General features: G+C 41.8%; 1 protein-coding gene across 8 annotated transcripts in view; it reads right to left on the reverse strand.

Annotated features, from left to right (window-relative positions):
• ipo8 (importin 8) overlaps positions 1-17,686 on the reverse strand; it is an 88,252-nt gene that overhangs the window by 19,553 nt on the left and 51,013 nt on the right. For 4 of the 8 annotated variants that reach the window (XM_053414583.1, XM_053414581.1, XM_053414580.1 and 1 more), the window contains 9 exons: positions 14,133-14,293; positions 13,846-13,971; positions 13,700-13,775; positions 11,364-11,489; positions 11,087-11,184; positions 10,875-10,970; positions 8,808-9,028; positions 5,351-5,556; positions 581-796 (listed from right to left, as the gene is read on the reverse strand). In XM_053414583.1, the coding sequence (XP_053270558.1) occupies positions 581-796; positions 5,351-5,556; positions 8,808-9,028; positions 10,875-10,970; positions 11,087-11,184; positions 11,364-11,489; positions 13,700-13,775; positions 13,846-13,971; positions 14,133-14,293 (1,326 nt within the window). Of the gene's footprint in view, positions 1-580; positions 797-5,350; positions 5,557-8,368; positions 9,029-10,874; positions 10,971-11,086; positions 11,185-11,363; positions 11,490-13,699; positions 13,776-13,845; positions 13,972-14,132; positions 14,294-17,686 lie in introns of those variants that run through there. The other 4 variants (XM_053414584.1, XM_053414582.1, XM_053414579.1 and 1 more) reach the window with 2 other exon arrangements.

Genomic DNA, 17,686 nt, shown 5'->3' on the forward strand with positions numbered 1-17,686 from the left:
ATGACAAAAAGGATGGAAATGTAATAGAAAAATTAACTAAGCATGGTTGACAAACTATTTTGTATTTGGATAGAAAGTTTCTGCAGCCTTGTCAAGAGACTTCTATGGGTTAGGGTTAGGGTTACCCACACCAAATGTTTTATGACTTGAGCTGTTTTATGGTCAGAACTGTTTATGACGTGGATACAGTGAGACCTTTTGCGACTTAATTACCCATCAAAGGAAGGAGTGTATGTCTTCTTATCACCATAGGGAACAAATGTGAATCAGCTGTTGTGTTTAGATACCTTTACTTAGCCCAACTATGGAACCAGTCTGGATTGGTTCAGAGAGACAGCCCTCAAGTCTTCCTATATAAGATCTGTGCTTTTGACTGTTCTGCATTCTCACTCTGAAATCCTTGTGGTTTCCATGTGTTGATCCTTTCTGCAGAAAGCCCCTAATTTAATACACGTAGATAACTCTGTTGTTTCTAGCCTCTTGTATCTCCAGATTTCCATCACAGTCTTCCTAGCAGTTCGCCATAACGGGAAGTTCCATTCACACTTTTACTACTTTTAAGGCTTGAATGATTACTTACCAAGCAGTGCGGAGGTAAAGAACTGATACTCGTCCTCGCCATTGTCGTAGTCGAGCGGTGTGCTGTATTCTTCTAGGGGCGTACCCTCAAAGCAGTCATCATCCAAGCATTCATCTTCATCATCTTCCTCACTGCCATGGTCTGTCACTGTGCCGGACTGCTGCTGCATGGCATTCCAGTTCTCATTAACCTCATCTTCATCACTGGGAATCTCCTCTGCCAACACAAAACATAGCATACTGCTTTAGATTAAAGCATTTAACGTCAAAAATTAAATTAAATTACAGTAGAAATCAGTTATTTCTCCAAAGGAGAGAAAAAAAAGAAAGAGGGGATATCACAACATTTTACAATGACCACTGTATATCCCCACATCCGATCAGATCCCACCACACCCGCAGACTCAACCTCCCAAATTGTGGTGAAGACGACTTGCTGAAGTTCAAACCAAGCATCAGAATGGGGAAGAAAGGGGATTTAAGTGACTGTAATCGTAGCATGGTTGTTGGTGCCAGACGGGCTGGTCTGAGTATTTCAAAAACTTCTGATCTACTGGGATTTTCATGCACAACCATCTCTAGGGTTTCCTGAGAATGGTCCGAAAAAGAGAAGATATCCAGTGAGCGGCAGTTGTGTGGACCGAAAACACTTAATAAAACAGACACACATAACATACTCAGTATGGCTACCTAGCCACCTTTTAATAAATTCCACTTTGTAGAAGTTAATGGGGATCCAAAAAATATTTAAAAAATAACGTTTGAAGTTTTAAAAAAAAGCTAAAAAGCTCAATTTTAGAACATGAGAAGCTAACACAATCATTTAGATATGGAGAAACAATATTTTTCTAGTCCCAAATTTGACCAGGAATTCAGATTTTCAGTTTTATGGACTGTGCTGTAAGATAGTTCTTACTGTACCCTAAACTACAATATCAATTTTATTGTCTGTTTCCTTTAGCATAAACAAATTTGGTTGCTATTCAAATCGGGTGAATTTGAATAGCAGGGTAAACTGGAAAATATGGGTTGTTTTTGGGACATCAGTGAGTGAAAGTTGTAATCTAAAAAAGTTTCCCTATTTAAATTGTTGTAGCTTATGCTAACCCTCTCTCTGTTTGTTGAAATTAAATACAAACATTGAAATATCTTAGCTGTATGTCAGGGGTGTTCAAACTACGGCCCGCCATCCATTTTTAATTGTCCCGCCTCAAAAAAATTGTAATGTAAAAAAATACTTTTACTTATACTTTTTTTACTTTTTTTTTTTAAACTAACAAATTAGTAGCACTTACATGGCACTATCTTATAGCACTTTGTAGTTTTGCTCTATTTTTGAAGAAATTGTACTTTCTTGATTCTTGTTGTAGGGGGTTTGTACCCTCGGGTACCCTTGAATGCAGTGATTGTTAATCGCTTCGGATTAAAGCGTCAGCTAAATGAATTGTAATGTAATGGACCATCGCCCACTGTATTGTACTTCTCAGTGTAGACACTAGGTGGCGCCCAACTCACCCCTGACCTGCCAGCTGTCCCTCAGAACACAGCCACGTCCCCCGCCCTGAGCGACGCAATTGAGACGCACTGTCAATGGCTCGCTCCAGGGCAGGGGGGCGTGAGTGGCCCAGACCTTCAAATTTTTTCTGTATGTGGCCTTCGGGATAAAAAGTTTGGACACCCCTGCTGTATGTGCTATGATAGTATGATTGGTGAAGTCCTTATCATTTTTTGAGGGTTAACCAATAGCTACAGTTCACCTTGAAAACTCAGTATTCAGGAAGATTACTTGTTAGTCAGTCACATTTTTGGGGTATTTTGTAATCTGGAGAATTTTCCTCCCAGATGAACATAAAGGCCAAATTTTCATCAACAAATAGGTTAAGCCTACTACAGGATTAGTGGTCTGGTGGGTTAATTGAACATGGAGGCAGTGGGATGGGATAGAGTCAAATTCCCGGCCTGATTTATTGTTTCAGTCCGATACTGGTTATGGGGGCAAATTCCTGTTTTTTAACAGGTTTGACTCATCGACACGGGACAATCTTCCCTCCACCTCCTCTCATGTCCCCATTCTCACCTCAGCTACCCCCCTCCTTGTGACAGCAACTCCACAGCTCCCCGCAGCAGACACCTGGACTCCAGAGCCACTGGTGAACAACCCATCAATGGCCTATCACCGTAAACCCCTACCTCCCTTCTCTAACCTTCCCGTTCTCTCATACCTTCCTCAACCCAGACCACCCTCCTCAGCTCCCCCCTTCCATCTCCTCACATCATCTCGTCTGACGGCCACCACACCCCAAACTACCCCAAAAATTTGGACCAGCCAGGTGAGACAACAACTCCCCAGTACCAGGATCAACAAGGCCAGAGGACTGGACAACATTAACCCGCACGTGGTCATGGTTTGCGCGGAGCAGCTGGCAGGTGTGTTGACGCATCTCTTCAACCTCTTGCTAAGGCTGGAAAGGTGCCCAATATCTGGAAGATATCCTGCATTGTCCCTGTACCAAAGAAGGGCTGTCCCAGAGCTCCAAGTGACTTTGGCTGACTGACTGGCCTCACAGACTATACACACACCTGGAGAAGCCATTAAGCACCTTGAGGATTATGTTATTTGAAATCTCCAGTGCATTTGACACTGTTCAGCGACACAGGCTGGCCCAGAGGCTCTCTGTGATGCAGCTGGACTGAGACCTGTGACATAGACCACTGACAGGCTGCAGTATGTCAGGCTGTAGGACTACTTGTCAGACATGAAGTAAGCAACACGGGCACATCACAAGGAACTGTCCTGTCACAATTTCTATTCACAGAGTTAGAAGTGGACTTCCAACGCAGAAGGAGATCCTCCATCCCTGTTGTGATTAATGGAAGAGGGGTGGAGATGGTCAATAGGGTTGGGGGCGCATCTTAATGACAAACTGGATGTGCTGCTAATTTCTTGTGCTGCTGTGTCATTTGTGAATTTCCTCAACAGAGGACAAATAAGACAGATGTAATTCTAACTTGTCATTTTTCAGTTTCACCATAAACATTTTTACAAATACGTAGACATTGAAAGTATGATAGAAAAAAATACAAATTGTTGATTTAATATGCAAGATTACCCCCCCCCCCCTTAAATGTATTATTCACTGTGAAATCTGTTAAAATGTCCCAAAACAACTTATCTCTCAATGTTAAAGGAGGTAATACAATTTTTTTTCAAGTGTTACGAGTTCTTTCCTGAACCGTGCCTCATCTTTTCACCAAATTTTGTCTGATCAGTAATTTTTACATAATCCTGACGACAAACAAACAAATACAAACAAACAGAAAAGGGTGAAACATGATCTCCTTGTTAGAGGTAGAAATGGGAACAATGGACATAATGATGGTAACATCGGAACAGTTTTGCAAGCCATGCCAAGACCAGGAATTTTTATAAATTGTGTAAAATTGTGCATGAGTTTGGATGGATAGATAGATGTCACTGGAAAGAAGAATGTGCTAATGCAGATATTGATAATTCAGATATAAGATGATAGAAAAATTGAAGTGAGAGAAGTAGAGTACGGTAACCATATACATTCGGAAGCATTTAATGCAGTGAAATTAATGAACCTTAAAAAACAAGCAACAGGAGGAACCCTTAAGGCCAATGTATGCCTATCCGTTTTGACGGGGCAAACACATGGCAACGCCTTCTTTGCCGTGGAACCCCTTTCCGGGCTCCTTGGAGAGCTCTTCGTGCACCTGGTGCACAGATTTTTCTAACTACAAGTTGGCATGGCGGAGAGCCTAGGGATAGCCCTTGGCTGTGATTGGTCCGCTAACGACAGCATTTCCGAACGACATCATTTCCGGAATCCCACATTTCCGGACCTCAAACTTCCTGTTTCATTCCCTATATCACAATACCCAAACACAACTACGATTCTACGATTAATGGGACAATCGGTTAAGCCAGCGGAGTTGTCCAGTTGTCGGTGGTTGGTTAGAGCACTAACGGCATGTGTGTACGGTAACATACTATTATAACGCCCTGTCGTAACGGCGCTAGCGGGCTAGCCACCATACTAACTGCGGTGGTAACAGCGCAAAAACCCCGTTGTCACGACTTTACTTCCACGGCTATCACTACACTGTTTCTCAAATACCGTCAGGTTAAAAGCAAACACTTGGTAGTAGTTAGTATCTGGAGTCCATGTTGACTGTGTGTAAAAGCTGGAGGGGAATCTAGCTGCCTCCGTGTAGCTTCAAGCTGTGGAATTAGCAACGCAGTTCGGAAACAAGACCGGGGAACTGCTGCACTAAGAAACGTTAACATGAGCATTTTGACACGCTGGGTGTCACTCTATTTCAGCAAAAACTGTCATTTCTACGCATCATCAACGGCCTTTGTCTATTAGTTGCCATCGTTCACTGTGTGTGAGAGAAGCCTAGAGGAGGTAAATAAACAAATGTGGACTTCTTCTACATTTAAAGTTAATATATCAGGCTGCTATATGAGCTGTAGACAAGGTTTTGGAAATCCAATTCTTTTACACATGACTTAAAGTGAAGTAGAGACTTTCGGGTTAGTAAAGTAGATATGCTGAATATAATTTGCGATTGGAACTGAATCAAGATCTGATCAAATCAGAAAATTAAATATCAATAATTATACCCAAGTCAATCCTTCTCTCTGCTTTCCGTCTGCCCTGATAAATCTGCTTTTGTTTCTGCACCTTTTTCTTCCTTTTACAATTTTTTTTTCCTCTATTCCTTTTTCCTGATCTTTTCTCACCATTCTGGTCTTCATCTTGTTGCCCTGTTTGGGCCGGCACATCTGGTTTGTTGATGAGACGAGAGGTGTGAAGGTGCTTGAGACCCAGGAAAAGAAGCAGGATGGAGGGGATGATCTGGGCAGCAACACCATCAAGCACTGCTGGTCGGTTAGGCAGCTCCATCAGCACACTCAGGCCGATGATACATATCTTCCGGTCATGAAGCCTGAGGTGAGCATAAGGGGAAGGAAGGCAGACAGAGAATTGGGTTAAAAGTTCTCAAAGATTTTTTAAAGAATATACAGATAATTTACAATCTGGTTTCTAGGTATCTAGAGGCGCTAAGAAGCCGAGGCCTTACACTGAACTGAAGTTCTAGAAGAGTTATGAACTTGGGTCTGAATATTATGTTGATTGCTCAACACACCTCTGAAATAGCCAACTTGCAAAAAATCTGTAAAGTAAATCTTTCACACTTGTATATAAGCCAGACAAAATAACTATCTAGAGTATCTAAGAGAACAATATCTACCTCTATGGATTCCAGAGGTCCTTGTCTGTTTTTAATGACTAATTTTGACGAGTTTTCCATTTTTCCCCTTTGCTTCTTTCCCTGATTTCTGAAAACTGACTATTGTCTGACTCAATAGTACAGTAAGTGAGGTGCAAAAGTAAACACAAAAATGTATGAATAATCCAGCATTGTTATCAGAGTCGCCCACTATTGCTATTTTCTGAATTGGTCCTGAACGTTCTGGAAATGCTGCCTTTCACACATGCACAACGCAGCAGGAGATTCTCTTTTGTCAGTAGAGGGTGGTGTAACATGCAGAGGCAGGATGTAACGTATCAATGCAGAGATCACATGTTTTTGTCTCTAGCACATCGACACTGGCGTAGGCTCTCATCTTAAAAAGTTCTTTCTACATCTTCTTTGGTGTCTTATAAGTGTATGGCTCCTCTTTTTCATCCGCAGGTATTTGTTTTCATTTGGTCTTTTTCATTTTCAGAATACCCCCACTCCCGTAGTGAAACCTTAGGAGGATTTCCTGCTGTGTTCTCACACCTGCCCTTCCTTAATGTGGACTTAATACTGGGGGACTGGCTGGATTAAGTTCAAAGAAAGTCCAGGGGCTCTCATTTAGACATATGTGTCAGGGTTCATACACATGTTGACCAATGGATTTCCATGACTTTTCCATGACTTTTCAATAACTTTAAACCAAATTTCCATGACCGAACATTTTGTGAAATCCCGGTGTATACCCGAAAAAGTGACAAAATGTAGTATTTAAACTAACAATTAGAATTCCAAGGCATACAGTATACCTTAAAGGGGACATATTATGAAAATTCACTTGTGTAGTGCTTCTACACGTTAATTTGGGTATCTGGCATGTCTACCGTCCCAAAAACTCTGGAAAAAAACAACTCCCGCGATTTGTTGTGGTTCCTCTATGTCAGAAACGATACGCTATAGTACGTTGAATGGGCTTACGACCGAAATAAATGTCACAGTCGCACCATACCCATGAAGGGAGTTTTGCTACATGGCCTTGGACGAGCGAGCGAGCTAACGCTAGCCGGGGAGCCGGGCTCGAGAGGGGGGGCGGGGCACTCAAAACAGGTCAATCTGAGGAGGGCTGTTTTAGACAGGGTAAAAAGGGTGCTGTTTTAAATGATCCTTGTGGTATTTTGACCAAAATGTGTTAGACATTTCATTAAGACCCCAAGGAACCATATCAACTGTGGTAAAATGGGCATAATATGTCCCCTTTAAATGACAAAAACCCAAGTATGACTGCTTATATTTTGAGCGTATTTCTTTAAAAAGCATATGAATTATTTAAAACTCAGCATAAATTAACTAGGAATGGGCGTTAAATTAAATTGTCTTAACCAATCGTCGGGAGAATTTACGATCGATTTTCGAATAATCATTGATATTTTATATTAAAATTCACTATTTATAGGCTATATTAAAATGCAGTGAAAATAGAAAATAGAAAATAGAAAAAAACAGCATGTTTCCTCATTGAGATCTTTATTACAAGATGTACAACTCTTGTGACAGATAAACGGGATCAGTTCAATGGTTACACTTGAAAATATGCGCTGCTGTACTCTTAAGCCCTGATGACAGAGCAGCAGCTAGCCGCTGAGAGCTAGCTGGATTTGACGGTTCTCGACTTCTCAGTCCGGTTGTTGTCACGCCCTCACTCCCGAAACCCCTCACCCAGACCCGGGTCTGTCCGGGTTTCCTTCCCCGTGGACTGACGGTCCCTGTGCGGACATGAAGCAGAGCGAGCAGCGGAGGCTAGCTTCGGGCTGCTTCCTCCAGCTGCTAACATCCTCGCTGTGCTGCGTTCAGGGCAACTCGGATATTCCGACCTCCTGCCACATAGCGAACATGCAATAGTTTTCATCTATGAAAAAATAATGTCATCGACGAAATTCTTAATGATCAATTCATCGATCGTCGATTATTTATGCCCATCCCTAAAATGAACGACATGAAAATATGAATATAACACATTTCCATGACTTTTCCAAAACTTTTGGGAGATTATTTTTTCCCTTGTCTTTTCCAGGCCTAGAAAAAAACATTTTAAAATTCCATGACTTTTCCAGGTTTTCCATGACCGTACGAACCCTGTGTTCACACAACCTCTGGAGAAAGGGCACAGGATCTCCGAAGTTCAGTGCATGCCTGAAGGCAGTTTATGATTACAACCTTGTTGTAGTACGTAATAACATTACTTGTAAATTTGTAAAGTACATAGCATCAACCAATGACGTACGACAGCATTTGTAGCCTAAGCTCAATTGCTAAATCTTATCCTGTTCATTGTTGCTAAAGACACAATACAAACTTAACAGAATAGAACAGAAAAAAACAGAACACAAAAAAGTTCAAGACCATTAGGTCAGATTCCAATTTAGGAACTTTTTACTTTTTTACTTTTGAGGCAACACCTAATGACCAAAACAGACTGTTCTGTAGCTTCAAGCTCCACAAATAGAGACCAAACACTTACCAAAAAGAGAGCGAGTGTCAGACTTGCATCTGTCTGTTGGACAGAACATCTGTAATCCGCCCTAATAAACTGGTTCACCAATGAGTTGTGACAGTTTGTAGTCAGAGAAAGGAGTCTAAAGTACAAAAACAAGCCTTTGAATCAACTCTCTGATTGATCGGGATTGAGAGCAAAAGTTGTCACTATGTCACCACCAATTTTGTGCCATGAAATGCTAGTAATTTTTTTGTCAGAATTATTTTGAGTTAATACCTCAACTGCCTCCTAGGTGTTGAGGGGGGCATACTATTATATATTACCCTTAGTTGTGCATACAATACCAGCATGCTCCTCCTTTACCCTCATGTCTCTCCCTCTATAACCTAAGTACCTCAGTGTTTGAGGTATCATCTAATGATCTACCATAATGTGTTAAAAACAGAAGGGGCCTCATCCTTACCCCAGAAATAACTCTGTGTCATTCATCCACTGGTTGATGAAGTGTGCAGTAATGGGCTGCGGGTTGTGTGGGAAGTGCATGTTGTCCAGAGTGTGTATGAGCAGCACTGGATTGTAGTAAAGAGCAGCGATGGCCACCTGAAGGCACATGGTTCTCAGTTCACTGGATTTCACCCCTCTCATCAAACGCTCCAGCACTGCCTCCACAAACAGAGGGATGCACTGCAGTGGGGAAACAGAGATAAATCAGGCTTATACAAATCACCTTTGTTGGGTAATACCCTTCAGTTTTGTATTTGGTTTGTGAACAGACACTGTTCACAATGTTAGAAGTTACAAGCAGTGTGCGCAAAAATCCCATCCAACAGACCTCCCAACAATGTAATTGGTTTCATAGCCAGGTTAAAGATTTCACATTTTGATTCCAGTCAATACAGTTATAGTTAAATATTCAAGCTTATGTGATAGAGTGAAGCATGCCCCCCTGCTATTTCCAGGTCAGGTAAGGCTTTTTAGGAGGATAGCTATTATAAATCAACAGCCATGACATTATTTTATTAGGAAATTTAGTCAGAAAGGACCAAGATCTGTGGGGTTTATTTAAAACAAAGACCAAAATAAACATTTATTTGAATATTTTGGTACTAGTTCAATTTGAATGGGATTGCTCTCCACCCATATTAGATTAGAAGGACAAAGCTCACTCAAAGATTTAGAATGAACACTAACTTGAGTCTTTTGAGATATTGGCGGTTTTTAACAACGACAGCTGAAACAATGAAGAAATCTCCCATAATCCCAGGCTGCTTCTTGACATAACTAAACTCCATTTTTTGTTATTACAGTGGAAACCACTTGTAATCATGAATATAGTGATCACAAATATAGTAATCAACTGTTTATATGGATCAAAAAGCCTAGGACAGAATCGTTCATATACAAATGCTTTTTAAATAATTTGGTTATAGTGATCAGGTAATCCGCTTACTGTGTTAATTTTGGGTCTTTTCATACATGTTTGGACCATAGTTATTAGCCCACAAAGAGCCCACAATTTCTTTTACAGTTTTTACTGGCTTTGTCAGGAATTTACTGTTCCTCTCTATGTCTCTATTACTCGAGCTGTGGACTGGGAAATGAATCGAGCCAAACAGAGTGCATCCTACCATCTCCTCCGGCTTTCCATACATTGACTAAGTTTACAAACTCTGTTGTTTTCACCCAGTCTGAGTTTACACATGTGTCAGATGACATTGTTTGTGAGTGCGTGTGTTGGTGTGCTTTTGTGTCAGTGCGCGAGAGAGAGAGAGATAAAGGGAGCTAGCGGGATAGGGTGATGAATGGCCTCGCAACTATGAGGAAAGATTTAACTCATTGAAGAAAAGTATCAATCATAATGTGATGCAATGTTACCTTTCCCTCAAGTTCTGTGAGTATCATACACAAGCTACGCAATTTGTTTATAGTAATCAACTGTATTTCTAGTGTATTTTGACTGAGAGACAGAGCAAAAAGTTACTTACACATGTTCAGACAAATTGATATATATTTTCTTGTCTTTCTCGCCATTGCTGTAAACTCTTACACGCACAAATATTTTGGCTAATAGGATGCATTAAGTCAGTTTAATATGAAGTGGCTAGAGAATTTTACATGCACCTACAAATCCTTCCACAACCTATATTTTTTCCATTAATAAAATTCAGAAATGTTAAATTAGTGATTCCGAACTGTAACTTGTATTTCACTAGGATGATTTGCAGTTTCCAGATAACATAAAGAAATATATCCAAGGATAAAGCCAATAATGAATAAATCCATAAAACTGATACACGGTGAAAGAAAGTAAAAATAGTGGATACATAGTTAAAAAAATAGATGCATAACTTCATAACAAATTGTGAAAAAAAGTGGAGTACATAATGAAACATGATGCTTAGTGTAAATTGTGAGGGTATATTAGACAGTGAATATTGGGACCTGCTGTGTTAAATGTACAATATTTGAATGTCAGTCACTCTGTTGATTAATTATATGAAAGTCTGTAATGTTTGTGGTCATTTCTGACCTGGTCGATGCCTCTGCCTCTGCACTGCAGTATGATGACCTCCAACAGTTTGGCAGCATGACACTCTGCATCCTCACCTGCATCTATGGTCAGCACCTAAAGTTAAAAAAAATAGTTGAGCAGTCATGGCTAAGTAGCACTGCTGGAGACAGTGGATCTTTGTTCAGATTTTATGCAACAGCAAAAAGCAGGGGAAACGTCTGTAGTCTGACCTTTTTGCACATGCTGTAAATGACCTCTAAGTGTTTTGGGTTAGACAAGAGCATGTCTGTATCCACAGTGATGTAGTTGTGCAAAAGAGGCATCATATCTGAAACACAAATGCATATTATCATTAACACTGTTATAATTTTTCTGGGATGGTGTATCATCATGCAAAAAGTAAAGTTTACTGTACAGGTACACCGTTTAAAATGATTGTGCTCAGTGTACGTGATACTGGATTACACTCTGTGTAATGTTAGTAAAACAAATTGGGTTGTGAGGCACCTGTGAAGTAATCAAAGCAGTCATGCTGGAAGACCTCGTACAAGATGCCAAGTAGCTGCCACATCTGGGGAGAAATGGTCTGACAGGTGAGGCCAAATGCCAGAGAGAGGATCTCCTCATAGAACTCTGCAAAGAGGGAAGACAGGGCTGCTAATATAATGTTCACACACATTGAAAATGTCAGTGCTGAAAACAATTAAGGGAATACTTAAATCCCACATCAGATCTCGATGAACGAATTATGCCAGTTGAAAATCTTTATTGTTTTACATTGTATAATTGTTGAGAACAAAATGACATAATGGTCAATGGAAACCAAGATAATCAACCCTTTAAGGGCTGGATTCAAAACCACATCTAAATAATGGCAACTCATAATGTGACTATTCAAGTATGAATTCCAATATTATGTATAGTTCAGTTATAAAGCATTTCTCTTTCCCCCAATTTAAGGTCTGTAATAATCACTGTGGGAAACTGATTGGAATCATTCCTCTATGTCTAAGGAAACCAAACTATAGCTGGCCTGGGCAGTTCACAACTTACAGATAAAATTATTCTAACCAGCGGTCTTACTGTGAAGAACTTGCTCATGTTAGTGATAATTGCAACATCACTTTAAGTAACATCACTGTGCACAAGCAGTGATTGACAAGTGCTCAGACACTTCTGCTGGTTCAGATTGATCGTCTAGAAATGTGAGCGATTCTTGAAAATTGCTCTATGAGCTGTAGGTGGAGCCAGAGATGCTGTGACAGTTATAGTACATATGTCAAGGAGCTATATTTATATATATATATATCCCCGCTTAAGCTTTAAGAGAGAAGCTGAGATATAAACAATGTCCATCAACTGGTTGAAAACAAAGGACCAATCTTAATCAAGTGCTCTGTATAAAAGGTCTCTATTTGGACATTTGAGAGGCTTCAATAACCACATTTTATTGCAAAATGTGTCTCGACTTTACAATGTGTCGTCACAGGAGGAAAACCCATCTCAAGTAGTATATAAACTGGTAGCAGTCTTAGAGGTAGTATACCTGGAAACTCCACTGATGTGTTCAGCTCCTACTCCTCTTGCCATGTAATAAGGGGTAAACCTCACAGCTGTGACTGTGTGTATTTGAGTGTTGTCTAGATTTCTGAAAGAAAAATTTACTTGACCTGACCTTATCAGAGTAAGAGTGATCCAACCCCCCAGGGAAAATCACTCCAATTACTAGGATTACACACACATACAGACACTTTTTGTGCGGTGTACCAGTGACCAGTGATCTCAAAACACTGCAGGTAGAGTCAACTTCAGCTTGATAAGTACTCACACAATCAGAGATCCCAGGATTGATCCTCAATACGGAGGATCAATGCACAATGAGGTTTGCACGCAGAATAATGCACTGTCCATTTAGTCAGTTGCCTGAATGATTATGCAATGTCGGACATTTCTACCCGAGTGCTCAAAAATATTGGGAGGAGTAGACGCAAGTACTTTAATATAGCACACGCTAAAAAACACGGCATGGTAGAAGACGGAGAGAACAGTTTTTTCTGCACGTGTTACCATGTTTGGATTGACAGAAGCATCTTCTCTCAATTTCAACAGTTGTTCTTTTAGTTTTACCCACAGCATTCTCGCAGATACTCTACCATGTTGCGTTTCTTTGAGTTATGTTAAAATTCGGAGTTCAACAACGTTTTTGTTTGCATCTTCTATTAACACCTCCAATTCCATGGCATTAAATTTCGCTTTGCGCTTGCGGTCACACTGCTCTCCGTAATGCTCCATGGCAGAAACCAGTAACGCACACAAAACACTCATTTAAATACAACTGCCTCTACCGTGTTTGCACCTGTTATCATATAGGCAATTATTGTTAATAGATCACCTGCAAAACGCCCACCAACCAAACGTACAATCGGTAATAATGCACATGCATTTAGCACTCTTTATTTGGGATCTTAGTAGATCAGGCCCATAGAGTAGAGAAACACAGCTGGTTGATACGCTTTTGGCTGCCTCCTGTCACATGACCATTGTTTCGCACTCAGTAGCAGTTCTTCAAGCGTCTCCCGTCAGTAACAAAATGTGAACGTCTTTAGTCTGCAAATAAGCAAGTCAGTAAAATCTATAGTTTGAGAACTGTCGTAACCTTTGGGTTACATCGCAGGAACATACCAGTAATTCAAATCAGCCACGTAAAATTTACTCTGTGAGGAAACAGGAATATTCCTTGGATTTCTGATGGAAGCAGCCTGACAGGATCATAGCAGCATTTCAGGGAGCAAATTAATTAATTAAGTAAATCTATGATAAAGTAATTAGTAGCTCTCACACACCTGCCATACCTATGATGGGTTTCTGCAAGACCAGGCCGATCACCTGCAAACAGATCCCTTCCAACTTCTGAGTGATCTGAAATTAAGTATAAAATATTACAAGATATAGCAAGTTATTCTGTGTGTTTATGAATGTGTGTTGAGACCTCTTTGTGGTCCTCCATGACAGTGAGTATGGTGTCGATGGTGCTAAGGAGGCCAAGGGCCATGACAGTCTTGTCTTCGTTCTCCTCATACTCCTCACTCTGAAGAACCCTGGTGAAGATATCTGCCTATGAAAGAAAGATAGAAAGAAAGAAAGAAAGAAAGACACTTACTTTAGAACATTACATTAAATATACCTGACTAACATGAAGAAAGAGCTACATATAACATCATCTGAAAGGCTCAGTCAATCATGAAATCATTGGAAATGTTCACGATGTGTTCCTACCAGGTTCTGTGTCATATCCACAGCAATGGCCGCAACCTCCTGGTTGTACTCACAGATCATCTTCTGAATGACATTAGTCAAGTCGTCATTCTCTGTCTCTTTCACCACATGCAGCATCTCCTGCATGACTGGCTGGATGTATGGCCTGATGTAGATCTTGGCTATACAAACATGAAAACAGAGCATGTGTGTAAGCAATTTACAGTATATCACACACACACACACACACGCACGCACGTGCGTTTTCACGGGCCCGTAAGTGCAAGAGCCCTTCCGGGCCCCTTACGTGCTTATGTATGCCTTCTTACGGCTTACATGCGTCGCCCAATTTTTCTAACTATAGACACAGCTCCGTAAGCCTCACGCAGCCCGCAAGGCTGTGATTGGTCTGCTAACTACATCCTTTCCAGAGTCGCATTTCCGGTTTCATGCCCCATAATACCGGCAGAAACAACGGAAGATTTAGAAGAATGACTATGGACCAAATAGAAGAGCGTTTGGCAGAAGAGATCCGAAAGTATGACCACTTGTATAACCCGTCACTGACTGGCGGAATTGGCCGCCACAAAAGGCTATGAGGAGCCGCAGTGGCGATGTAAATAAACAGTCGAAGAAGATAGGAGGCCTCTCAAGGTCGTCTTCGACAAACACGTTACTCCGCCTAGTGTTCTGGCGGGGAATTGCTTTGTAACACGCGAAACGCTTGGAAAAGCATGAATGACAACGAGTCCTTCGCAACAGCGGCGTGAAAAGCCGCAGATGCAGTTGCAGAAGCATGCGCCGGCCTTTAATCTTCACAGAATAAAACCAAGTCAGTAAAACTCCAGTGGTATAAATATGTCCATTTAGGAAGCATAAGTGATTGTGAATTAATTTCACCTGCTTTGGTGTAAATGAAAGTGACAATAGGTGCAATGGAGAGGCAAAAGCAAGACAACCCCCCAAAAGGGAATAGTTTTGCATGTGGTGGCCACAGTCAAATGCCCTCTCTTTAGTTTTCCTGACTGATTCTTCCTTCGTTTTTGTATTTTGCTAGTGTCCTGGTCACTACTGGTAGCACATCCATAAGTTATGTGTAGGGATGCAGCGATATGGAAATTCTTGGCCGATACCGATACCAATATTTAAAATAACAATCTGGCCGATGGCCGGTACCGATACCGATATTTGTTTATTTTCTTTTTGTTATTATTCATTCACCTTTTTGTGCCAGAAAAATAATTAAATAATTATTTAAAAAGCACTATTTAAAAAAATGTCAGCCCTTCATCACTCTTATCTTTTAATGAGCAGATTTATGAAACAATCTTTGATTTAACTAAACTTTATTTAACAGAGACATATAATGCCCATTTTACCGCAAGTTGAAATGGTTCCTCGGGATCTTAATGAAATGTCTGTAACATATTTTGGTCAAAATACCACAAGGATAATTTAAAATAGCACCTTTTTACCCTGTCTAAAACAGCCCTGTTAAAGTAGCATTATAGAGAACGCTCTTCTCATTGATTTACGGTAGCAGTATTGCCCGTTTATTAGATGTGTTACGGCTTCTGTGTGTATGACGTATGTTGTCAATTCCCTTGTTACCTGTGCATGAGACGGATGAATAGAGCCGATGCACATGAGAATAAAGTACTTTAACAGACACTACGCTCATACTTTTTACGCCAAGTTACACTGCGTGAGTCAAGATAACTTAACAAGCCCTCCTCAGTTTTACCTGTTTTGAGTGTCGGGCAGAAATCACATCGCGTCAACACCCACCGTGGGCCTCGCGATGCATCTGTCGGATTCCCCTGGTCCGCACCAGTTCTCAGTCAGCTGCTAGGCGCCAGCCGAGGCGCACCGCAGGGTGCCCCCCCGCGCGAACAGAGGGTTCCCCCAGCGGTCGCCGTAGCTGAGGTGATCCGCTAGAAGGGCCCGACACGCGTCCAGAGTGGCCGCCGCTGACCGCGTACCCGGTCCCCTCCAACGGCCCGCCTTCCGCGCCGGCGATAGACACCGCCCCGCGGTCCAAGAGAAAGAAAGCCCCCGCACCAGTGACACCGTGAGGTGCCACCGGATGAGGACCTCCCGGTGCCACACACTGAGCCTCCGGCGGCACGGAGAGGAGGGCGACGGAGCGACTGCTCCCCCAGCCGCGGCACGTGCCCAGCGGTTTTACAACAAATATGAACATCGGCCAATGATATCGGTGAAAGTCAAGTTTATTACCGATAAGCCGATATCAGTAAACGAGGCGAATATCGGCCGCTACCGATGTTCGGCCGATAAATCGGTGCATCCCTAGTTATGTGCCATACGTGCAGTCGCAAGGTTTGCTGTGTCTCCCAGAATAGTCTCAAGCGCATGAAGGAGATACCAGGAGACCGACCATTACACAATGAGAGCTGGGCATGGCAGTAGAAAGGCATCAAACCTGGCAGTAGGACTAGTATCTGCTGCTCAGGTGCGAGGAGGAACAGGCATTCACCTGAGAACACAAGAATTGGACTGACTGCCACTGAGCACATGTGACAGACGTGAAAGAGACTGGAGACGCCGTGGTGGACGTTATGCTGTTCTTTAACATAATTTGGCAGTGGGTCAGTGATGGTCTGGGAAGAACAAAACAACCATCGGACATGAAATGATATATACATAAGAACAATAAGTTATGGGCACGTTTGGTGCTAAGGTGCAGTGTACTCCCTTAGCCCGGAGTCTAATGGAGAATCAGGAGTGTAGTCTGAAGATTTTTTCGGAGTCATGGCTACACAGGTACGTTCAAGACCAAAATTTTAACATCAGGGGATTTCAGACGGTTCGGGCCGACAGGGATTGCACGGAGAGCGGGAAGCGTAAAGGAGGGGGTTTGCTGTTTTGTAAGCAATCCTGGTCATATTGCAATCAAGGACTGTATTTGTCGCCCGGACATTGCACTTTTAGCAGTGGGACTCCGTCCTTACTACTAACGGAAATCTTGTATGCTATTGTGATGGCTGTGTACATTTCTCCGTCCGCCAACCCAACGTCATCCACACCGCCATAGCTGGACTGCAAACTGAACACCGGAATAACCAAATCATTATCTGGGGTGACTTCAATCACGTTTGCATGGATAAAACACTCACAAAATTCACCCAGTATGTCACCTGCAAAACTAGAGGGGAAAGGACCCTTGACCTGCTGTATGCTAACATTAAGGATGCATTTAAGGCTGCACCCCTTCCCCCCTCTGGGGAGATCAAATCACAACTTAAGGCCGGCGCATGGTTTTGCGCAAGAGCCCCTTGTGTGCTTTCGTACCCCTTCTTGCGTGCATCGCCCAATTTTATACAACAACTATACGACAAAGCTACGGAAGCCTCACGCAGCCCGCAAGGCTGTGATTGATCTGCTAACTACATCCTTTCCGGAGTCTCACATTTCTATGCCCCACAATACCAGCAGAAACAAATTAAGATTTTGAAGAACGAATATTGACCAAATAGAAGAGCGCTTGGCAGAAGAGATCTGAAAATATGACGACTTTTATAACCCGGCATTGATGTTAGGATTGCCCTCTCTGC

Source organism: Pleuronectes platessa, chromosome 22, assembly GCF_947347685.1.
Source record: "Pleuronectes platessa chromosome 22, fPlePla1.1, whole genome shotgun sequence".
Classification (NCBI taxonomy): Eukaryota; Metazoa; Chordata; class Actinopteri; order Pleuronectiformes; family Pleuronectidae; genus Pleuronectes; species Pleuronectes platessa.